Genomic DNA, 24,655 nt, shown 5'->3' on the forward strand with positions numbered 1-24,655 from the left:
GGCCTAATGCTATGCTGTCTACCGTGAACTATGTGAGAAGAATCCAGACAATGGAGGCACAGAAAACTGCTGGTCGACTACATCAGCTATTTTAGACACAGACAAGCCAACAAACATGGTACAATAACCAACTTTACAGGGTGACAGCTTTTCATGTGTATTTTTTGCTAAAAGATTACTAGCAACATGCTTTCTGCTATATCTTTAGTAGATATGCAGCCTCTAAACAAGGTTAGACAACTAGACATTGATATGATTGATAGTCACAATTTTCTGAAGTCAAAAAAATGAAAAAGGTAACTAAACACACTGCCACTGGGAATCTCTAAGCTCATCTTCAAAAATTAATACATTTCAAGAAGTTTGGCAAATGTAAATCTAATACAAGACATTGAAGTGCTATAGCTTATGCAAAGTTAAACATTTGAACATCATCCTGGAATTTTAAACCAGACATTTGTGCAGCCTCCACCTCTGTGTGTAAGCCCCTCCATGTTTTGCTCCAGGCTCTTGTGAGAATGCACAATGTGGACTTAACGGTAGCACAGACAGACAGCTGCGTGTAACTGACCTGCAGTCGGTCCCCTGACTAGTGCAGCTGTGTGAGCTGGGCTCAGTCCTGAGGCGAGTACCACTGGGACTCAGAGCCAAACTTCCCAGAGCAGGCAGGTAGAAAAGCACCTGTCAGAAGTCACACAGATATACACAAGGTCAGACAGTGCCTTTACACTGCAAGTTGATATGTGCGTCCTTGGGGAATTGAGGAAGCACAAAGCCACCAATGGAGAGTGAGAAAGCCAGATGTTCTAGTGCAATATAATATTCTGGTTAGACGACATCAGAAATCATTTCATGGCACATAAGGGCAAATGTAATCTATAATGTAATCTATACCAGTTTATTAAAACTGTCATTAACTAATGCAGACCAACTGTGTGTTTTGCTTCTAACACTAACTTAAAGTGGGGGAAAAGAGAGAGAAAAGCATTTTTTTTTTTTCGTGTACAATTATATCAGACGCTCAAGAAACCACTGTGAATTCCAGAGTTTCCGGTAAAAATGGAAGATGATCACAAATGTACCAGAAGTAGAAATGACAAAATCTGCCAAACGGAACAAGGAATAAAGGACAGGGAAACATGGGAACAAGAAACGCACCATTTTCTTGAGTGACAGAGGTTCATCTCCCATAGTGCATCCATTTCTGCAGCAGAGATTCCTGAATATGGCATCAGCCACCATCAACTTAAGCCTGGTAGAGCGAACCCTGATAACCAGTTCTACCAAAATATTCGGAGATAAATCTATGGGGAAAAACCACAGAGGAAAATCAGAAGATAAGAGAGCATCTTTTTAGAAGAGATTTTTGTTTTAGAATAAAGAAAACCTCGTGTCAAACCGTACGAATAAACAAAAGAGACAATTCTGCTAAATAAAGTTTTTAAACTGCTTAAACTACTTCTACCACTTTTTAAGTAAAAGAAAATGAAATTCAGAAACCAAACTTTGAACTTAGGACAGAATTTACATAACAGAAGTTTTGTTTTTCTGAATATGCTTCCTGTTCTCAAATTTCAGTTTTTATCACTTACCCTGGCTAATGACAGCAAGATATTCTGACAAGTCTTTCAGGCCTTTATCCACTAGTGTCTGGTTTAATTTGAAATGCTGCTGACACCAAAACTCCACCAACACAGACAGGAAATCCAGTAGGGTGTCTGCCAAGTGCAACTTCTGCTTCTCATCCCTCTCGGCGTACTCCTTTAGAAAAGATAAACAACATTTTGAACCTAGCGAGCTCCATGAGCAATAGTAACTTTAGTCATGAGGTCAGACTACAATCTGCTGTCAATTATGGATCAAAATAAAACATTCTGAATGACTGAGCACATTATCCAATAAGAATATCAAAGTAAATTACAGTCATGGCAGCCTGTATCAAAAGCTGCATTAGTTGTTTTACAGCACTGGACAAGAGGGTGGAGCGCTCCCACACAGTCCAGAAGGTTCTATAGAGCAAAGATCCTGATGCTGATGCTGGAGGGGCTCCCTGGAGCTGCACAAACTCTCTAAGGAAGAATAAGAAATTATTAAAATAGAGACTTTCAGCTTTTATTCATGGGGGTACAACCAAAGTACTTAATTATCTGAATAAGAACTACAATAAATTTTATACATAGCCCCCTGGTATTAAAAGTAACTGGACGACTGAGTGGCAAGCAGTTTCAAGGTCACATGGCACCTGTTGCCCGTTCCCTCGTTATTCAATGACCTAACCCTTCTGTCACCTAACCCCAGCAGGTGATAGAAGTCTACATTAAGCAGGAAAAAAAATCTTAGAGGGAGCAAAAACATTACGTGTAGTACATTTTTAAAAACAAGCTCAGAAGCACCAAAGGTCCTAAAAGACCACAGAAGACAGCTAAGGTAGATGATTGCATAATCCTTTCCTTGGTTAAGAAAAACAGTAAAGACCTGGCAGAACATGTCATGGGAGGAAACAACATTTGGTGAAGTTCATGGGTTCAAGACTTCAGGTGGTCGTTGTTTACATAGGATTTTCATCCAAGTATTAAAAAAACCCAATAATTAATAAAAACAACATCAATTTGAAATTAAGCTAGTTTGTTCAATTTCTTTTCAGCCTCTGGAGGAAAAAAATTAACAACTAAAAAAACAAAAGGAAACTATGAATATAAAAAAAAAAAAAAGGAAAAAGGCTGTAATTCCTAAACAGCTAATAGAATTCAATTGCTGAACACCTTGAATTAAATCTGAAAGTCTGGACTTCAATCACATGTAGATTCATTTGTGGCAGCATGAAGCAAAATTATGTGTAATTTTCCAAATACTTAAAAACCTTACTGTATCAACTCCAGCTAAACTACAGTGATTGTTAAGAATTTCTACACGTATGTCCTTGCAATACAGATTATGAGCTTTGTGGACTAACAGAATAGAAGAAATCAACTCTAAAGCTGTTTTCACACATGCACTGCAACCCTGAACTTTACTAGACATTACCCATAGGAGCTGCGTGTGAGAACACAAATGTCCTAATCATTTGTATCAGACATTAAACAGACTTTACCCTGCCAGCTATCTAGCACAAAGTCTTTATAGTGTTCGACAGAGTCCTTGTAAGAGTAAGGCAGCTCTGCCTCCTGCATGATGTGTGAGTGCCCAACCAATCATTTAAATTCTAATTATATTGAGATATAATAATGAGAACACGGTCGAAGTGGACATGTCAGAAAGGGCAACTTCAAGCAATGATTCTCCCGACATGTGTGATGATTTAAACTGATTGATTTAAAATAAATAAATAAAAAATGGTTCTTTCTCCAACTGAGTTTATTTAAACTGTTACCCGGCAGTGACTGAGTGGAGCTCCCCTTGGAAGATCTTCAGGAAGAGAGTCAGGATGTAACAGTGGAAGTGTAACAATGTTGGAAGGCCAGGTCCAGGAAGTGCGTGACAGGTCTCTTCACTAGACATAGAATATCTGGAAGATAAAATATTTGTAAAATTACCACAACTGCTACCTACTAGAGTGTTTGTTCACTACACATCACATGGTTACTCTTCATTTTTGCAGTATAAAATTATTAGCAGGAATAATTACCTGATGGCTGTCTCTAGAAAAGACCACAAGCCCTTCTTACACCGAGGACACTGCAGCACTTGAGTAAAATACTGTTTCACTGACTTGGGAGCCATCCAGGGAGGGTTGGTAATAAGCAGTTTATCAAGGACCTGCTGGAAATTTCTCATGAAGACAGATGTGGCGTTACCCTGTGACATAATCAGCACACAGCAACTGAGTTCCAGTTGGTTTGAATGCGGGGATGTACATACAGACTTAAAATTCAGTGAAGCTACAATTTATTTATTTTCTTAAATAATGGATGTGACGATGCCAAGAATGTAATTAGAGCCAAACAATAATTTAAGTTTTTGTTTTGTTCTTTTTAAATAAGTAAATAAGTAAAAGTTAAGTAAAGTAATTAGTAAAACTTATTTCCAGCTGGTCCAGGATGATGCAGAGTAAATACAGTATGTTTGTTTGTTTGCTATCACTGTGCACGCTCTTGTTCTGATTTTGAACTGTTGGTCACATAAAGTTAAATATTTGATGGAAATGTGAGGATGTGATGAGATCTGATATTTCACTGACAAAATTACTTATCAAAAAAAAGGTACAATAACTAAATTAATTATGTTACATCTCTAAATTACAGTTTAATCAAAAGACAGTAAAACCAATAAAAAGACCTCTCAAAGCCAGCTATCCACACTCAAAAATGTAGAGCAAGTTCTACTTTTGTGCAGCCCCTGAGAATATTACACTAGCAGTAGGTGGGAGTTTCTGCAGTATGGTAATGCCTACCTGCTGAGCGTATTCTAAGAGGGAGATCAGGTGCGGCGCCGGTGGCAGGAGGCCTGGGTACACACCACTTCTGATTGAGTCCAAGGCTTCAGTGAAGAGGCCACACTCTATCATGCAGCCAACATTGCTGAAGTCCATTTTTGTTGCCTGGAGAAATACAAGAACAATGATAAAATTCAAGAGGTATATGGAAAGCAGAAGGAAACACAGCACTCAGAGAGATGGATGGCAGAAAGAGTTGAGGGCAGAAGGGTAATGGAAATAGGAAGTGAATGGGCTTTAAAAGTTCTTGGGGGTCATTTCTGACTGTCTGTTATGGGTAAATGGCATATGGAAAAACATGAGCACTTCTATTAGCAATATCCACTTGGGTAAGGTATGGACAGGACAGTGGAGAGTATTGTTAATAGGCCTGCCAATCAAAACTCTCAGATCAGCTGACAGTGGTGGTTAAATTGTGACCTGGGTATGATGCGCCCTTGCTCTAGATGTCACTTTCCATTGAAATGCATGACATAAAGGAAATTAAATGACCTGAGCCTCTTGATGAAACACATAGTTATTGTAGAGATGTACAGTAGTGATCAAGGGTGGGGGTTGATATGTCTGCACATCTACCTGAGCCAGGGGACTATAGGGGTCATGGTAGCCCAAATATTCAAGGAAGCACAGTCTTGGCTGGCCCTAGAAGCAACAAAAAGAAAGAAAAGAAAATGATGTCAAGAAAACACAAAACCACTCATAAAAAAAATAAAAAAAACCCAAATACACACCACTTGTTTGATATATGTCTTAAGCTCCGCCTCCAGAGTAGAGAAATTCTCCTTCACATCTGCTGGATGAGCCTCTTGCTCTTCTGTTATGTTGAAATTCATATCCACATGATTGCTTTGGCCCCCAAACAATAGGCTTTCAGTCTACAAGATAATTTTTTTAACATGAACTGTTTAATAAAGATTAGACTAGTATGTGCACATATAAATGAAGACCATATAAAATATTTAAATCACCACCCCCCCAAAAGAAAATTAAAAAAAAAATAATAATTTTTAAATAATAATAATAATAATAATCAGTTTTAAATATGTTGCTTAAATTATTATTATTTTTTATATGTTTTTAAAACATGCATTCTTATGACTTACCCCAAAGAGGTGCTGGACTATGTGGCTCACAGGGTAACAAGGAGCACTGTGGGATTTTGAGGATTCTGTAACAGGTTTCGCCATGACATGAGTGATAGAGGCATAAGAGGGGGGAGGGCAGTGATATACCTCAGCCCTGCCTGCTTTTAGGAGTCTGTGAATGAATAAAAAAAAAAAACAACCCAAAAATGTATTAATTAACCAGACACTCGTTTTATTTGAACATGGGTTAAAAGAGAACAAGGGTTTGTAACCGTTTGAACATTGCTCTGCGTGTGGACCCTTGGACCATAAGGAGCACCCTCCAGCCCTGAAAGGCCCCTTTCAGTCTCCCACTGGCCACTTTCTCTCTCCACTGTTTGACAGGGTAGAAGGCAGCGGAGGAACCTGTGGAAATGGCCACCTCATAGATTTCCTCTGCGAGCCAGGAGCCATTCTTAACACTGTCCAGCACGTAGTCGGGAGTTACAACCCACTTTCCTAGCAAGAGACGAGCAGCAAGAGGGAAGAAATTCAATAAAATGTGTTATGTTACCTCTAGGACTTAAAAAACTTAAGAAACAATGAAGCATTTTATGGCTACGTTAAATGTATGTAGGCTAAAATAGCAACGAAAACAAAGATCCACTGACATGAAATTCACAGCCATCATGACTCACCTGCAGCACAAGCTGCCAAAAACTTCTCGCTGGACAACACCTGAGGGATTATGAGATGGGTGCAAGCGTGCTGATATACCTATAAGAAGGCAGTTTAAGGTGGTTATATGTAATCATCACAAGACAGTTTTGTAAGTGGAGCTTGTCAATAACGCAACAGTTGCAGTTTGAAATCAACAACAGATGTTCAGTGCAACTAACAGTGTTCCACTTTTAGGTGGATCCCCAGTTCATTTATTCACATTTATCATGTAAGTTAATAGATGAGGATGCTAGGCTGTACCATCTGATTTAGCTGCAAATCAGGGCAAAGTAATCAGCTCCCCTTTGACATTTATAGTTTTTGTCTGAAATTTCCCTAGTGCTTCTTTGACAGCATTTCTACACTAGCTTTGCTCAAAATTTGTAAAATCATGTGAAAACCGAGAGCTACCTTCCAACTTACACACAGTATAAAAACTTCAGCAAGAGTTTGAGCTTCATGACAAAAACAGAAAGAAAACAGTTTAGACTTGAGAAAAAGAATTGTTGATGCACAAAGTAGGAGATGGATACAAAGTTATCACAGTGTTTCCATGTTTCTAAAGACCCCAGAACAACTTCCAAGAGACTAGTGAATGACTTAGCCAAGTTGTAAATTGTATACTCAAAGAAGGCAATCATTAGACACCTGCACAAGAATGGACTGCGAGGTTGCAGATTAAGGAAAAACTCCACTTTTGCAGAAAGACTGCACATGCTGAAAGCACATCTTTTGGTCAGATGAGACAAAACCAGGGCTCTTTGGCCAGAGAGACCCTGCTTATCCTTGGAGAAAGAAGGGTGAGACATACAACCCAAAGAACACTATCCCCAAAGTGAAACACGGTGGTGGGAGTATTATGCTGTGTGCTTCAGTGCGTCCTGAAGTGGGAATCTCATCTCCATGAAAGGAATCATGAAAAAAAGGATATGAAGATTTTGAAAGAAAACCTTAAGCAGTCAGCAGCAGAACTGGGTCTGGTTTGCTGCTTCGTCTTTCAACACAACGACGACGCAAACCAAAGGTCAAAGTTAGCGCTATTGACTGACCTGCACAAAGGTCTAATAATTTTAACCCTGATAGTTTTGGGGTTTTGTGCAATAATTTTGGTTCTGTGTGTGAAATAAGATCCAAAATAAAACTAGGACGCTTGGAAAAGCTGTATTAAAAAAAGATCCTTGCTGTTTAACAACACTTGAATTGAAATTCTACATATACACTAATAGTTTTGTTCTCATTTGTGTAGAGGGATAATCAAAGCAATATATAAATATAAAAATACAATTGAAAACTTTACTTGGACTGTCAAGATAAAGACACAGAACACAGACTTCCACAGAACTAATTAATGATTGACAGCAAGCACAGCAAGTAATTCATTCAGTCAGCTACTTTAGGAACAAGTGCATTTCCTTTTTGATTGGTGTCTAAACACTGTCATCATTACTTTAGTTTATGATTAGTCTCTAACTATTATGTTTTCTTACATCGCATAGACTGAATAAAGACTAAAAGCATCAGGAAGAAAAATGAAATCATTCACAAGCTGCAACCCTTCAGCTTGGGCACAAGTGCACGTGGCATTTCCCTAAAATCTACTGAGGGATCTCAATCTTACTCACTGAGCCACCAATGTATTTCCCACCCAGCTGCTGAATTCCCTGGATCAGAACTCTCTTCTCATCGCGGATTTTGATCCCAGAAATCTGGAAGACGTGTGTGCAGGTCTCCATCTTCGCGAAGAAATTGAAGAAGAGCCAAAATGAAGTACTTCGTTAAACTGTAGGAAACAATAAGTTAAGATAGATCGCATCATTCATTGGCCAATCTAATGTTGCAGTTCTTGTTTGACTAGATGACTTAGATCGTTTTCACGATAAGCTTTCACTCTTGGTACATCAGGAAGAACAATGTACTGTTCAAACTGCACATCAAGGATATTAGCGTTTACAAAATTCATCAAACAAAGTCAATACTTACACAGATCGTGACAAAATTTTATTTAGTTGATAATTAACTAAGGCTTGCTGGCATATCATTTGCTTTGCAGCGTCAGAGTAGACTAACTAACAAGAAAAAAATATTGGTTCTTTTCTATTCAATAAGCAATGTCAACTGTTTTAATGGCACAGCTGATCAAGTACCTCGGTCATACCACCAGTGGTAACTTCCAATTACACCCGGGCGCGCCAAACTCTTGTCACTGACAAAAACATCCAACAACGTGAATAAACTTCGACCAGTGTGTGGCTACTTTATCCGAAGCTACATTAACCGTCCCAAACAAAAATCCATGGCGCATTCGCTCTTTAGTGTGGATAAATGTTCAAAATAACGGCCAAACGATAAGATTAATGAGAAAAATTACACGCGAGTACACCACCCAAATTGCAAGTTTGAGCAGCTTTATGGAATCCAATTGTTTTGGAAAGACAGGGGGGGGATCTCTCATATCTTAACATTTTTAACATGCATTCTCAATAACAAACGGCTATATACTTGATTTAAAAAAGACGTCAGAATATATTAAATATATGTTTTAAATAAAATATCATCTTTGATATGTAAAAATTATGCTATTAATTCCCGAAGGCGAAAGCGTTTGCCTACCATTTGATTCCTCAGTTGGAATTTTCCACCGAGCGGAAGTTTTCATAGAGCTACTTCCGGGTTGTTGTCACGGACGCTTTCAGTCCCCGGAAATCACCAAAAAATAACTAGATGTTGTGTAGCAGTGGTTGAGTAACGGGGATATTTTATCGATAGATAACCAATAAAAGTGACATGCGACTTCTGCCATATCGGCTGCCCGGGAAACGGTGTACATAAAATGCTTAGTGCAACATTTGGTGACAGCGGTGGATATCCTGTCATAGTAATGCAATATTATATTTTTATTGGCTGTTGAATTGTCTCGGTTTTTGTTATTAGCTACAAATAGTTGTCGCAGACAGATATCAGCATGAAGTGACTACAAATGATGTCGGTCACATTTTCCCCGCCGGTAATGGATTAACACCGGATGGATTAAGTAAGAGCTTTCGTAAGGTACGCATAACATGCAACGCTGAGTAAGTCGAGTGGCTTCATTCGGGTTTCTTTTGTTTTATACGACACACGAGACGGCTTTTTAAAGATACAGATGAACTGTCAAAATAAGCAAACGCAGTACCACTTCCTTGCATGCTGTGAGCTTAGAGGTCTGTGTGTGGCTGTATGGCAGGAACTACGACAAGCAGGTAAAAGTCAAGAGTCTCAGCAGGGCCTGTCTGTATTCTTTGTGGTTTTCTTTCATTATCAAAACAACAATATGGCTAAGTCTTTGCTTTGTAATCATAAAATTATCATTAATAGCGAGGGGAAGAATCATTAATTGATAAATGTCTTGGCACAGTTTGGTTTTAGTGTGTTAACTGGTTACAGGTGCTTATTTTGCTTTTAGATGAGGTTTTATAGATATGATAGGCGGTGTTTCTCCTTTTCTTTTGTTGTATGGATGAAATTATTAGGATGTAAAAAAAAAAAAAAGAAAAAAAGTCTGATCTGGAAGGTCAGAATGTGTCAGTGCTTGGCCAAACACCCCCCATAAAGAGCAAGTGACAGTAACCAGCTCAACTCTTTTATCTGTTGAATCCCGGAAATGAGTCTTGTAACATTTACAAACCCAAACTGAACAATCGGAAAACTGTGTGAAATGTCAATAAAAAACAGAATGGAAAGATTTGTAAATCACATAAACCCACATTTTTGTTTTATGAAAGAGCATAGAAAACATATCAAATGTGAAACTGAGAAATGTATCATTTAAAGAAGAACGAAAAGGTCAGTTTGAATTTGATGACATCAACACATTTCAGACAAATTTGGTACATGGTCATGTTCATGTGTAGCATCCCCTCTTCTTTTAACAACAGTCCATAAATGTTTGGGAAATGATGAGAGATGCTGGACTTTTGGGAGCGGAACGTTGTCCCATTCTTATCTGACAGAGAATTCTGGCTCAACAGTCTTCTTTCTTGTATTTTTTTTATTTCATTATATGCCAAATGTTTTCAGTTGCTGAAAGGCCTGGTCCGCAGGCAGTTCGGCACCCAGATTCTTCTATTATGAAGTCATGTTGTTGATGTCATATCTGCAGTATGTGGTTTTCTTGGGGTTAGGGTTTGGGACATATGTTGGTCTAAAATGTGTATTTACCTTTCAGAATTAATGGTGCCTTTCTAGATGTGTAAGATGCCAATTCTATAGGTACTAATGCACCTCATAACAGCAGACATACCTTTGCAGTTAACATTGTTCTTTTTTGGGCATTAAAAAAAAGTATTGGATTGTGGAGTAGTGAAGATAAACAGGAAAGTAGAGAGAGAGAGAGGGTTAGGACACGGTGCACAGGTTGGACTCAAACTTGGACCTGTGCCCAGCACTCCAGTGAGTTGGCATGTGGTCACCTGCTCACCCACTGAGCTAAAGTGGCATCCGAGGAACAGTTCTCTAAAACTTCACAATTTGTACACAGAGTTCTTTGCAGATTGGTGAATTTCTGCTCATCTTCTGAGAGACACTGCTTCTCTCCGATGTTCATTTTATACCCATTCATGTTACTGAACTGTCACCAGTTAACCAAGCTGGTTGCAAATTTTCTTTTTTCCTTTTAATATCATTTACTTTGGTAGCCTTTTGTTGCCCCCATCCCAACTTTTTTTTTTTTAAAGAGATTTTTGCCATCTAATTCAAAATTAACTTGTAAATTGTACATTAGACCAGTTTAAACACGTGTTATTTCCTGTTTTCTACTGGGAATAAAATATGCTTTATATGATTTATAATGCACTGAATAGTGTTTTTGTTGGGATCCAGAACAGCAGTTATTATCATTATTGTTATTATTATTATTATCAGAGGTCAAATGTGACATGATATTGAATGCAAACTATAATGTGATATTCAGTATCATTTCCTAAATGCTGCCAATACCCACAAAGAGAGCAGAATTTTAAGCATGATTATAGAGATAAAAGACATTGAAAGTTTGACCTTATTTGATGTTGAAGAAGAGGTCAGAGGTCCAAAGTAACTTGATATTTAGAATCCCCGTATATCATTCCCTAAATTTTTTTTTTTTTATATTATGTTGTCAATTCAATCAATGGCACTAAGAAACCCTTTTAAATAGCTCTGTATAGCAATATAATGTTTACCTTCAGATCAGTCTATTGACCTTGAAGGAGAGGTCAGCAGTCAAATGTAACGTGATATTTTAAATCTTTATGTTGTAATTTCTATAGATTTACGATACACACAACACTTGTAAGGATTATAATTTATATAAAGCCTTATATAAGTTATAAGGCTTTTTGTCAATTTTCAACCAGTGAATCATTAAGTTGACCTTGAGGACCTTGGTGAATGTAAGCCAAATTTTAATAGATTGTTAACATGACTCAACTCTACAACACTACAAAGTTTAATCAGGATTCATACAAAACTTTTCAAACTGCCGTGTTTACAGACAGAATGACCTGGGCTTGCAAATGCTACCAAAAAAAAAAAACCTCTTTAGGGGAGGTAATAGTAATAATCATCATCATCATCATCATCATCATTTTTTTCAGTTCATTTTCTCCATCTGAAGATTGTCATTACATGCCTTTTTTTCTTAAGTCTGACAGCCACTTTTCTGAGTCGCTTCCAGACCTTTTAAAGGAGGAAGCTGGCCCAGTGGGTTTCATCTTTTATTACACTTCTCTCAGCTTCTGAGGTGGGACCCAGTTTATTAGGGATTTACAGATGTGCGACCCTGGGTATGTTTAAGGGAGTAAACCATGATGATCCAGCTTCTATCAGTTAGAACCAGGTTTTATTGGAGCCCAAGTTGACAAACTGACATTGGAAAACGTAATCAACAATAATTCTGATAAATGATCATTTATCTATGAGTTAAAAGTGGTGTAAAAGCAAAAGCAATTTCTAGTACTAACCTCTCAAAGGAAATGATTTTCCATGTTTGTTTGTTTTTTTTACTGCAACATATATCAACCAGTTTTAATCATTTGCATTCATCCAGTTTAAATCATATTAATTTATTTACTTTTGTCTCATTTTTATCCTCTGTACAGTAATCATTTTCCAACATTCAGTCTTTTTGTGCATGTGCACTAAATGCATCTTTAGGATCGGAGTATTTAAGTTTGCTGAACTCATGGCATTTGCAATAAGCTAAGATATATGATCTGCTCCAGTGTCACAATATTGTCTTTTTTTTTTTAAAGGGTTGTAATTGACTCATTGCTCAGGGTACTTTAATACTGCTGAATGATGGTAACTACTCAACAAAACAACAACAAAAACAAGTAATATTTGGTTGTCGAGGAGATTGGGAAGTCATGTATTATTCATTCCCTCTGTGTAGGCTAATCACATAGGCATTTTTTAGGTTGAGGAAAAAGTTGTTGCGTTCTGAAATCTGGATGGTTTAACACAGCATATTTTAGGAAGATATTATATCCACATATTTCCCAAAGCAAAGACAAAAGTGACCGATACATTTTTACAAGAGTTGTGCCTCTTACAAAGCCAGTGATAAAGTAGCCAGTCAAAATCCAAGTAATGTAGAGGGCCACTTGGTTGCACTGTAACAGTGAAGCAGTGGCCTCCTCTGGGTATTAATGAGATAGTTCTCAGCACCATTGTGATCTTAGATTATGCACCTGTTTAATTTATTATGTTTCCTTTAAAGCAGACTGTTAGGTACCCTCTTTAAAATAATGTTGACTTTAACTTGACATGCTCTAAGTGGTTTTAAAGCGTCAGCCTGGGGATACGCTGCTAAATATTTCAGGACAAACTCATTACTGTAAATGGGCCTGTGTGTTAGCCTAGCTGGGTTAGACAAGCAGCAACAAGAGAGATTGGACAGTGATGTGTGTGTGAGAGAGAGAGGGAGAGTGCGTTTCCTATCCTGGTCTAATAGCTGTGGATTTGATGTCTCGAGCAGGCAGCATTTCATTGCTTGGCCCTGTTGTCCCTGTTGCAATGCTGTGAAACACACAGGGGCTCCTCCAACATCTGCTTTCTAAAGAGCTAATGACAAGACAATGGAGACTGGATGATTTAAAGTATAGTACTAATGAGGCCCTGTGTGATGCCTGGTGAATCCTAACACACACACACACACACACCTACATGTACACACTCACGCTTAAGATAACAGATGATATTATGGCAGAACAGGAGGTAGACACCCAGCAGACATAAAGTGAGGACATTCAGACCCTCTGTCCATCTGTCTGTCTATCCTTTTAGCACCTGAAAGGAAGCACGGTAGTGTAGAAAGCGCAAACACACAAAGAAACTATTCAAATTCACTCACATACACACACTATCTTGCTCAGTCTATATAATTACAATGTTGAGTTCCTAATCCGTGGATTGAAAATCCTTTTCTCTTTTAGCAGTGACTGGGCATAGACCCCCCTCTCAGTCAGTGGCGCAGAGGGAGCGTGATGATGAGGGGAAGAAGAGAGGGAGAAATAATAAAGGACAAGCTTAACTGGTGAGGCTGTCAGCAGAGGAAAATAATATTTGTCCAGCTGGACAGGCCTCCCTTTGTGCAGGCTAAATGAATGTTGAGCTTCCTGTCTACTCTGTCAGGGAGAGTGGCATAGACTGTACGCAGCAGCGAAGACGCAGAGCGGAGTGCAGGGAGCTGTTTGGAGTTTGACAGGGATTATTAAAATCAGAGCAGATGACGAGGACGGGGCGAGAGGCGGAGTGTGAGAAAGCCAAATTGACACAGACACTCTCCATTACCTTCCACTTGACTCGTGCTGATGACAATGTTGATATGAGACCCAGCAGTGCGGCACTACCGTGGGATTGGCTGTTAGCATGAGCATTAAGCACCACAGGGTGGGAGGGTGGCACCGCAGTTCTAGGAGAGACCATAGGAGATGAGTTGTTTATTTAAAGCCTTGACTGAAGAGCATCTCACCTCATTGTTTATTTATTTGTTCTTTTTTTCCTCTGCTAACTTACTGTAGTGTCAGTAGGTGGAAATGGTTTTAGGCTCAGGCAATGCATTTTGATCAGGAGCCCTCCAACTGCAAATGATTTTTCTGAGAAAAAAGGGAGGGGGGGCTGTTTCTTGTTGATAACAGACTTCCCCTTGTTTCAGGTGTTTCAGGTGAAATTGATTTGAGCCTCTTAATAAGACTTCTGTTTGAGGAAATTTCAAATTAGATCACATGAAAGTCTGCGCTGGGTGTACAGAATGTGTGCGCCGCTTCTCGAACATCTGCATTGATACAACACTCTAGATCATGCGGTTGATTGATGTCAATCTACACTGCTGATTCAATCCTGACACCAGTGAAGCCTTGTGCCTTATTTTGTTTTATAACCTGGTGCAGATCTTTTTCTTTTTTTACATAACCTGTCCTATGGGACAGTTTATCAAGCAGAATCATAGTCTGAATGTTTTGTCGACTCCCTATAGGCCCTTTTGTTAGTCTTTTAAAATTTTATTTATTTATCTATTTATTAAAATTATTCTCCGAGTGAGTATGATGCCGGGTAAAGGCCAGGTTGCTGAAAGACCGGAGAAGAAGGCAGAGGAATAGAAAGAGAAAAGGGACAGAAAGAAAGTGGGGTGTGTACACTGGTAAACATATGATGTGGTGATAAAGAACGCTTTCCCTATCTCACAGAGCACTATGGAGTGGCCAGAGGACTTTGCTGAAGATCATGCCTTTGTGGAGCTGCTGGTTCCAGGTGTTTCCAGTGATCTGGACTTTGAACAGCTTATGAAAGACACAGAGGAGAAGCTCAATCTCAATGCCAACAGGTGAGTCAGAGTCGCAGAGGGCTCGACTTGATATAGTTTCCTGATCTTTATCGCCGCAAACATATGTTGTGAATTTCACATCACCCAGACACTTTACACCCCTTTTTGTCACCCCAGATAATAATAACAGTGACATTTTAAGTTGGTTTATTTGTGGTGGATTATTTTCTGTGAAGCGTTCCTTTTCTTTCTGTGGATGGCAGGTGAAGTGCAGGAAACCCAGTGCTATATAGTGGTCAGATTAGTATTACAATAAAAAAGCACCGCAGTAAAGTATTTTTTGTGAAGTTTTGATTGATAACAGTACTTCAGATATTGGATGTTTTTCACATATATTCATGTGAAAAACAACGTTTTCACAAGGCTCTATACAGTTCTGTGACAAAATGCTAAAACAGTATGAATTAAGTAAGTAGCGGCAGGTGCCTCTAGTTAAGGGTGTTCGATAATTTTATAAAAGCTGAGGTCTTGTAAGGTGTGTATTAAAACAATGCCAAAGTCTTCCCAGAACTTAGTGTCCCCGCAAATTGCCGTGTTCAGATGATGCAATGCTCAGAAGAAGCTATATCTCAGACTCTACAGTCCTCAGTTAGCATGTTTAATGTTAAAGTCCATGATACTACAATTTAAAAAAAAAAAAAAAAAAAGACCTAACAAGCATGGCTCGTTTGGAAAGATCACCAAGAGAAAGACTCTTCTCTCTAAAGAGAACATGCTAGCACACCTTAGGTTGCAAAGTTGCATCTGAACAAACTGCTAGACTTCTGGAGCAATGGCCTTTGATATAACACAGTGCCACGTTTGGAAAAAACCACCAACAGAGCATGTCAGTACAAACACAACATACCAACTGGTTTGTTTTGTAGTCATGTCTGGGCACCTTGCAGTCATTGAGTCATCAGTGAATTTCCCTGTATACCAAAATATTATTGAGTCACATTTGAGGCCATCTGTCTGACAGCTAAGGCTTGGCCCAAATTGGGTCATGCAGCAGGACAATGGTCACAAGCACACCAGCAAGTCTACTACAGAATGGCTGAAAAACAGAAGAATCAACGTGTTGCAATGGCCCAAGCCCAGACCTCAACCTGACTCGAACACTGTTATGAACAAAAGCAACGCTGTAAAGGAATGCAGGCCTAATGACTGAAAATGACACAAAAGGATTACTTGACGTTAACGCTGCTCAAGTTGGTTTTATAAGCTACTGAACTATAAGGTGTACTTACTTTTCATAGGATTATATGCAGAAGTTGATCTCTCAAATCTCTAATGTTCAGTTATTAATGACTGCCTTATACTTAAGGTGGGATTGTTTTTTTCTGATTGCATGCATGTTGGCTGCACAGATAAGAAAGCAGTAGTGGAGACTCAAACTGGTTATGGGCACAACTCAACATCACATGGTTTATGACAGTGTTTCCTGTGATGGCGTTTTTTTCTTCATCTTATTACACTCTAACCTGTCTGTTTCATATTTTTACTAGACATTTTACACCGTTTAATACTTGAAGGGGGGGATGGTAAAAGGATTCAGTGGCTGCGTGCTAATGCAGAAATCTCTGCCTCTAAAATACCTCCCATTAAAAGATCACAGTTGTGTGCGTGTTTGTGTCTGTGCTTGTCTGTGTGTATGTTTTAGCTGGTTGCAACAAAATCAGATTTTGTGGTTATATACACAGATGTATAACGCAGCATCTGTTGCAAGATTGGTAAACAGTGGCAGCCGTGTGGAGGAGTTAAATGACAGATTATCAGTGTGGCTGCGTGTTCTCGAATCTTAAATACAGTAATTAAATCCACACTCTGATTACAACTGTGAAACTAAAGTAAATAATTCACACAACAGAACAGGAAAAAAACGAGAGCTGATAATGATTGTCTTATTACTTTGTAGTCGGGAATTAAATCTGACCAAGATGCACCACTGTATTGTAACTTGCTTTCTGATTCAGTTTTAATTAGATACTCTAATAACACATGTAAATGTGGTTTGTGACTACTGGATGCGATGTCTTTGTCAAATTAAATGATATAGTTTCTAACATTTTAATTCTGTCTCTGTTCATTATTGAGGGGATCGTTCTATTAAGGGACACCTTTCAAAGTTTATATCTTCTCCAAAAATTCAGGTTTGTTTTATAAATTCTTCTTAATTATACAGTAAGAGCAGTCTGGTCATCATATATGGCAGAAATGCATTCCCAGGTTGTTTTTTTCTTTTATGCACTGAGGAGTGAAATATAGGTATCAGTCATTTATTACAGATCCGTATAGTTAGGGAGTACAAGTAGATTGTTAAAAAGTGAGACACGGGGAAGAGAAAAATAAGAGAAATCTATATTTCAGGTCTTTTATCGTTTGTAGTGTTGTGAGGCTGAGGGCAGATGATGAAGGACAGGCTAAATGTAGCAAGTGAACAAAGCCTCACTCTGGCACCATTAGTGTCTGGGACTCATCCCTTCTTCACTCTCTCTCGCTGCCTCCCTCCCCTTTTCTCTTTTTCTTTCCTTCCTCCTTCTAAATGGGAACATAATAATTGAAGATTCCACATCTTGAAACGAAAACCCTTGGGTAGGTAATTCAAGGCTTATTACAGAAGGCCGGGCCATTTTTCTGCTTTCTAAGCATTAAAGGGTTATTTTGTGTTCCTGCAGATGGGAGAGGGATAACCATTATGAGAACAAAGCGTCCAGATAATGGAGAATGGGGCTAAAAATAAGGCAATCCTCCTCTCGCCGTGGGGGACCACTGGTCAGTATCTCTGCAAGACTGCAGCCAACTTCCTCCGAGACTACTCGTTTTCTGTCGGGACGCATCCAGGCAAATAAAATCTCGCAAGGCCTCTCGTTTGCCTTTAACCTGGGTGGGCTGCAGACGTATACACACCTACACATACATCCAAAGCTCACTCACCTGCTGCCTAATTGATTTATCAGTGTCTGAGACAAATTGCGGAAGTGGAGGAAAGGAAAGGAAAATTGGGAGGCAGAGGAAACAGAGCTGCCTTCACCCTTGAATGGGTCAGAATGACTGGCTTGTTCCCAGTTCTCAGATGTCAGAGATTTGCCTAAGAGCTGCTGTTTAATTGAAGGAGAGTAAGATAGGCTGACAACAGAGCTGGCTCCCCCAAATTGAAATGCTGTAATCCATTAGTTTTCATCAGATGGGACAGTGAAGGGGTGGGTGTGTGTTGCCGGATGGAGCAGGCCACCAGGAAAAGACCTCTAATGAAGTGTCAGCACAAGCACTGAGACTCCAGACAGGCCTCTAGTTTCACACGGGCAAGGCAAATGACTCTCACTAATCGCTTGCCAATCTTGATCAGGGTAGAGTATCAATACTTTTACATTTAATTCTTGGTGTGTGTGTGATTTTCAATGCGTGTGCATACCAAAGAAACTGAAAACGTGCCACAGTAGAATATCGTGCAACGTTCCTTTTCAGTGAACAAAAATACTAGTCCTCAATGTATGTCGTTGATTTTGTGTTAAGCTCTGTGTGACACGTGTGTTAAGTTAGTATATCACCTATATCAGTTCTCCGGTATCATGGGTAGGCTGTGTGTCTTGGGGGATGACGGCTGAAAACACTAAGTGGGCAACAGACTGGGCCAAGACGGGATTCGTTTTCAGCCTGTTCATTCAAGCTCATTCACTCCTTTTCCCCTTACAGAATAGGCTCCTTTGATGGGGGAGATATTTAGTTCTCAGGCGGCTGGTTTGGCACTGACTGGAGCTGGGGCTTATTTGAAAGGGATCTTCCTGCCCCCGTTGTCTCCATCCCCCACCTCCTGTAGGCAAATGGAGGGGAGCGGAGCACGACAGACAGACGGCCCCACAGCAGCCCACCCACACTAAATTAATTCTGACAAGAAACTTAAGATAACGTCAAAGCGCTGACTAATCGCGGGATTGGGTTTCTGTAAGTCACGGAGCTGTGAAATGTGCCATCATATCTAATAAAAGACCTCCAGTTGCTCCCTTTCTCTCTCAGCGGTGGTGAAGGTTGGCGGGTGTTGATCTCCCTGAACTAGACTGAAAAACAATTAAATTTCACTTCAGCAGTAACGGTGCGTGTGTGTGTGTGTGTGTGTGTGTGTGTTTGTCAGTTAGGGTAAGATGATTGACATATTTGTCAAGAGGCCTAAAGAATTCTTTCCTCCTAGTTTCCTCTGCCTCCTTTCTCATTCTCAGGGTCTTTTGTTGAGTTCTGCTCTGGCGTTTTTGCCATTAAGGGTTCGTCCATTGTTGTCTTTACACAGATGGTTGAGTGGTTTTATTTTCTGTGACTTCTCTGTTTTCTACCCATTTCTGCCTTCCTCTTCTCTCATACTCTTTCTGTCTCTTTCCTCACCGTCCAAGCTGCCGGCAGTGGAAGTCATCAGGTTTGGAGCTAATCCTGCCAAGTTGATTAGGCTGCAGGTAGCATTCACACCAGCGGCCAAAAGGTCATCACATTGTAGAAAGCTGGATGGACTTCTTGACACAGACCATCCACATTGACTTTATGACTTAGAGCACAAGGCCTTAAGGAGGGGTAATTGAAAGGCGAAAGTAAAGAAAAAAAATTAGGAAAGTAAGAGTGTTGAGGGGAGAGAAAAGAAAAAGTAGAAATGGAGAGAGAAAAAGGCTATGGAGTCAAGCCTTGAAAATGTACCCGGAGAGCAGGTGTATTTGCTGTAGCTATTAGAGCATGCTTTTCTTGGGTGAAGGCAAGAGTGAGGTGATGAAGAGTGGAACTGGGGAAAACTTGAAGCCTTAGAGCAATTCCCCCCCTGTCTCAGTCTATGGCCTTATATTGGTCAAACATGTCTGTCAATCGCACTGATATATACTGCATGTGTATAGCAAGAACGAGTCCAAGGCTATCTAAGTAGAAAGTTCAGTCTACTTACATTTTTGTGTTACATGAACTGGAGAGTTGGTGAGCAGTGAGCCACAGATGGACAGCCATTTGAAACCTTCTGTCTATGTTGAAGTCCTGATGGGGAGCCCTGAATGAACATCCATGTTTATGACTTACCATAAACACACATACAATGCTCTCTGAAGCCATTTAATCTACAGCAACTGTTCCGAGAGTTATTTAAAACAGAGAAAAGTAAAGGGTTGTTCTTTGGAGTCCACTGTATCCAGAACTGCTGCTTATCAGGAACTCACTGCTATATTTTCCCTTGAGAAAGAAAAGCCAGAGGTCTCGCACAAACAAACCAGCATTTCAGCACTCCATTGTGTTGTTTAAAGTGATGTATACTAATTTTACACACAGCGCCATGGGCAGTTCGGAGTTTTGCTTGGACCTTGCTGAAGCTGTGTTTTACAACCAGTGAGCTTTGGGCAAATGTAGTGAAGAATTGCAGCACTCACAATCTGTCACAAGGCAATGTTTTTCCTATGGAGTAAGCGTACCTAGAAAGGCAGAAATAGAAAATCACACATACAGACACATGGTAAGGTGAAAGACTTGCTACACATATGTAGAACTGACAGTTCTACATATGTGTAGCAAGTATTTTCTGGTATCAAATCTCTATAAACATACAAAAACGGCACTTTATAATCAGGGTTTCTGTCAGTGGGCACATTGGTGTCAAGAGAATAAAGTGAGATGCATCATCTGGCCTGCCTAAAGACGAAAAGAATGCGAGAGGAAGGTAGTTAACGAGAGCGAGAACAGTATCATCAGGCAGCTTTCAATCTACAGGATGGCAGTTTGTAACAGTCTATAACATTTTATCCCCTTGCGTTTTTCCCCTCTGAAACGAAAATGTGTCAGATTGAACGGTTATTTAATGTGTTGCCATTGTAAGACATCTGGATGTGTTCGTGGCCCAGGAGCGGGCAGGAGGCACTTTATAGTCCCCGATAGGGGATGAGCTGAGCTGTCTGATGGGGAAATTGCACTTTGGCTTTGTGTCATGTATACTAACACACATACAAGCATATGTGCACATGTCTGAGAGACAGAAGTATAGGTGTGCAAAAAATATATATTTTTTTTACTTGTTTCACTATTTGAATATTTATCTTTTATGGCACGGGAAGTACTAGATCACATAGTCATGCATTTCAAATTTACCTCTCAAAAGTCCCAAAGTAATTACATTGACACCAAGATATGCCATTATTTAATCATCAACCCTGTGATTCATACTTTTTTTTCTTTATATGAATTTCTTACTTGATTTTTTTTTTCGTCAGCTAGTGGACTTCCAGATGATTTGTTCAAGCTCTACTATCACTATATGCACTACTACATACATTCACAAAGCCTTGAGCACAAGCTCAACTATGAATACACAATCAAAAATGAACACAATAGTGGCATTCACAACAGCATACATGCTTAATTATGCAGGTATGTAGTTGTACGCACACACATGCACACACATGCATGCACCGTCTTACATACCCAGATATATATGCATTGATTTGCATGGAAATGACTAAACATGTCGAGCCCAAAGATGTCATTTCTAATCCGTCACATTAAAGAGGAAACTGAATAGCTGATGCCGTCTGTTAAAATCAAAAGAGCGATGTGTGTGTTTGTCTGTGTGTGTGTGTGTGTGTGTGTGTGTGTGTTTGTGTATGTGTGTGTGTGTCAAGGGAACAAGTAAGACATGAGATTGCAAGAACTGTGTGCCTCAGATGCCTGCCAATGTCTGTAATGCCACTTCACACCAGATGCTTAGCACACACTTGCACACTGATATATCGATGTCTGTGTTCATTACTGTTGATGCTTCTGTATGTGTCTTCTCACAGCAGAGACACTGAATAGGAGTGAGGGAGAGCCAAATGTGACGTGCTGTGTAGGTCCGTGTGTATTTTTATCACCGAGTCTTTTTGTTTGTATCACTGCTGCGTTGACATATTTTATGCATTGTTCCTGTGTGCTTATGGTGTAGCACCAGCTTTTGAGTATGGTTCAATGATTGTTTTTGTTTAAATGTCTCAAAAGTCACCTGTGAAATTGAAGGCTCCTTCCCAGATGATCTTGACTGTAACATTTTGTCCAGTCACAAATTTGAGACAAAATTGAATTTATGAGGTTGCGTTTTTAAAAATCTATTTCATTTCTTTCTGTTTTGCTGGTTAAAATCTACTTTCCATCCAATGTCTTAAATTTACTAAGGTTAAGGTTACTTTGGTATGTGTTTTATTCTTGTACTTGGAACCTCTGTATGGTTTTATAGTCCTTAGCTCTCTGATTTCTGTAATATATCTTTTTTTGTGCTCAGCATTGAACAGCAGCTGAAGGAACTCCAGGCTAAAATAGGAGACTCCCGCACAGCAGAGCGTCCACTGAGTCCCACAGAGTGGCTGCAGTGGTTCTCCCTCAAAACACAACAGAGTGTGAGGCCTGTTACCCAAGGACATCAAGAGCTTATGGACTTCTTCAGAGCTCTGGTAATGCATCAAAATCCTAATGACTCGTTATTATCGTCATCATCGTCTCTAGCTATTCTTTGTAAACATTTCACCAACAATCTGTAACACATAATTTCTCTCTAAAATGAGAAAGCTGGATGTCTGATAACTTATCGTGATCATAATCATTTCATCGTTTGTGATCTCAAATCCCACTTAACTCCGGTGTTTTTCTGTTATGAAATATCCAGCTATCTGGTAAGCAGCAGCTTTGTTTATGAATAAGCGGTTAAGATTAGAAGACGCTCATACTGCACTGCCCTGTCTTTAGGTATTTTTCCTCTTTCTCTTGTGAAATTAAAATCTTAAATGACCTTCTCCTTTCAGCAACAGTACCTGAGATCTGAAGAAGAGTCGAAAGAAGAGGTGACGCTTCAGCTACTGCTGAATCTGTCGTCCCAGTGCGGTATTTGCTTCCCCTGTAACCACTCTTCTTCATCCCCACTTACGTCTCTTCATTCTCAACTGACTGCCTCCTCCATCCAGCTGGTACATACAGTCAGAGAAGAAGCTTCATTAGAGGTAATGCACCATTTATTATCCATTTCGCTGTTTCCGTACAGACTAATTTAATGTCTTATGGGCTGACTTGTACTTACTGTTTTTTCTTTTAATCTTTAATCTTTACTAAAGATCCAGGAGGTGTGGGACGATGTGCGACTCCGACTCAGACGCTACCTGATGGACCAACTGTTTCCCCGTAGTCCAGAGCTTCCTGGACCTCGACAAACAACCGCTCTGTCCATCCTTGAACGGGTTCAGTGTCTGCAGCAGATGTTCTTTCTTTATCCCGAGTCAGAGGTGCTGCAATTTTACCAGGTACACTAAAATAAGAAACGATTTCCATTTTTCAGTTCATATAAATTCCAGATGAGTAGAGGGAATAGAGGGTGTTCACTTCACATGCATGTCAAAGGCACTGCTAATCTCACACAGACATAATATTTTGTTTTTGTGTATCCAGGGCCTAACACGGCAATACGTGCTGGGTATTGTGCACTCCACCCTGTCCACCAGTCAAATTGGTGAGACTGGTTTTGACAGGCTGGCTATGGGTTTCTGCAGCATGGTGCCGATACTGACTCAAGCCCTCAAAGAGGAGCTCCACGTCCTTTCAGGACTAGCAGAACCACACACGATCCTTGGTTTTATTAATGAAGCCTACCTCAATACAGTGGCCACAGAGTTTGCCTCCCTGATGGAGAGAGAATGTGAGACAGCTCACAGAGACAACACTGCCCCGAGCGTCAAGACAAAAAAGTATTCAGTCAAATCCCGGGCAACTGTAGGTAAGCATAATTTTTTTTCTAAATGTTTTTACATTCATTTATTCTTTGTCCTCTTTCTGTCGGTAGCAGAGTACATTTAGTTTATTTAGCCTCGTTGCTGTTTCTTTCGCATCTGCCTTCTTTCCACCTGCTTCTCATTGTAACCCAGCAGAGGTGATTCTCTCTCTTGCTCCTCTCCGTCTTTGCTCTCCAGTGGTAGTGATCTGAGCTAGAACCAAGGCCTCTGTAAGTGGCTGTCAATAACTGCTGTTCCCATTATAAATGCTTTCTTTTTGCTGCACTGTTTTCTGTGTTTGCGTTCGTTGCTGCCTGCCAACAGGATAAAGAGGTTTACTTTCAGGACAAATATACTTTTAAACACTATTTACTCATACTGCATTTATGACAGCAATAAGCCCTGATCTCGGAATAGTTAAGGCTTGGTCAAGGTGTGTTTAACCACTTTAATCTTTTGAACCTAAGAGAATATATGCAGTGTAACATTTGCAAAGCGCTTGATGACAGTTAAGATAAGAGCAGAGTTTAACATTCTCTCGATCTTTTTACACATGCCATGGTATTTTAGAGAGAAAATAAACCTCAAGAAGTATCTTTTAATATTTGCCACTAATATAAAATGTGTCACTTTGTTGGACGAAGAAGTAGTATTATACACAAAGACCAGAAAAGGGCAAACCTTCGCTCCCTGTGTCACCCTCTGATACTTTTCCCCTCCTTCAGCGTTCTCGTTGTTTTCCTCATCTTGGCCTATTTACAGCTCGCTGATGGCAAACATTCACAATAAAAACAAGTGTGCGAGCCATTGTTTACTTTTCACAAAAAATGGTGCACATGTCAGCTTCCCTGTGGAACAGGGGGAGAAGTACTTTTGC

At 39.7% G+C, this 24,655-nt stretch overlaps 2 protein-coding genes across 2 annotated transcripts in view; one reads left to right on the plus strand and one right to left on the minus strand.

Annotated features, from left to right (window-relative positions):
- slf1 (SMC5/6 complex localization factor 1) overlaps nucleotides 1–8,548 on the minus strand; it is a 37,637-nt gene extending 29,089 nt beyond the window's left edge. The window contains exons 1-14 of the mRNA XM_085368135.1: nucleotides 8,361–8,548; nucleotides 7,839–7,996; nucleotides 6,195–6,273; nucleotides 5,790–6,015; nucleotides 5,536–5,689; nucleotides 5,164–5,307; nucleotides 5,009–5,074; nucleotides 4,391–4,537; nucleotides 3,626–3,795; nucleotides 3,371–3,505; nucleotides 1,922–2,069; nucleotides 1,593–1,761; nucleotides 1,159–1,304; nucleotides 572–681 (exon numbers count right to left, since the gene is read on the minus strand). Coding sequence (XP_085224261.1) covers nucleotides 572–681; nucleotides 1,159–1,304; nucleotides 1,593–1,761; nucleotides 1,922–2,069; nucleotides 3,371–3,505; nucleotides 3,626–3,795; nucleotides 4,391–4,537; nucleotides 5,009–5,074; nucleotides 5,164–5,307; nucleotides 5,536–5,689; nucleotides 5,790–6,015; nucleotides 6,195–6,273; nucleotides 7,839–7,949 — 1,805 coding nt within the window. The 5' untranslated portion in view covers nucleotides 7,950–7,996; nucleotides 8,361–8,548. The remainder of the gene's footprint in view (nucleotides 1–571; nucleotides 682–1,158; nucleotides 1,305–1,592; nucleotides 1,762–1,921; nucleotides 2,070–3,370; nucleotides 3,506–3,625; nucleotides 3,796–4,390; nucleotides 4,538–5,008; nucleotides 5,075–5,163; nucleotides 5,308–5,535; nucleotides 5,690–5,789; nucleotides 6,016–6,194; nucleotides 6,274–7,838; nucleotides 7,997–8,360) is intronic.
- A 662-nt stretch (nucleotides 8,549–9,210) lies between these two features.
- Nucleotides 9,211–24,655, plus strand: part of kiaa0825 (KIAA0825 ortholog) — a 114,761-nt gene continuing 99,316 nt past the window's right edge. The window contains exons 1-6 of the mRNA XM_085368136.1: nucleotides 9,211–9,264; nucleotides 14,922–15,058; nucleotides 22,305–22,473; nucleotides 22,822–23,016; nucleotides 23,128–23,313; nucleotides 23,459–23,783. Of these exons, the coding sequence (XP_085224262.1) occupies nucleotides 14,928–15,058; nucleotides 22,305–22,473; nucleotides 22,822–23,016; nucleotides 23,128–23,313; nucleotides 23,459–23,783 (1,006 nt within the window). The 5' untranslated portion in view covers nucleotides 9,211–9,264; nucleotides 14,922–14,927. The remainder of the gene's footprint in view (nucleotides 9,265–14,921; nucleotides 15,059–22,304; nucleotides 22,474–22,821; nucleotides 23,017–23,127; nucleotides 23,314–23,458; nucleotides 23,784–24,655) is intronic.

The sequence above is a fragment of the Diplotaxodon limnothrissa genome, linkage group LG12 (genome assembly GCF_057381915.1).
Source record: "Diplotaxodon limnothrissa isolate DT_005_m linkage group LG12, D_limnothrissa_male_GT1.1, whole genome shotgun sequence".
Classification (NCBI taxonomy): domain Eukaryota; kingdom Metazoa; phylum Chordata; class Actinopteri; order Cichliformes; family Cichlidae; genus Diplotaxodon; species Diplotaxodon limnothrissa.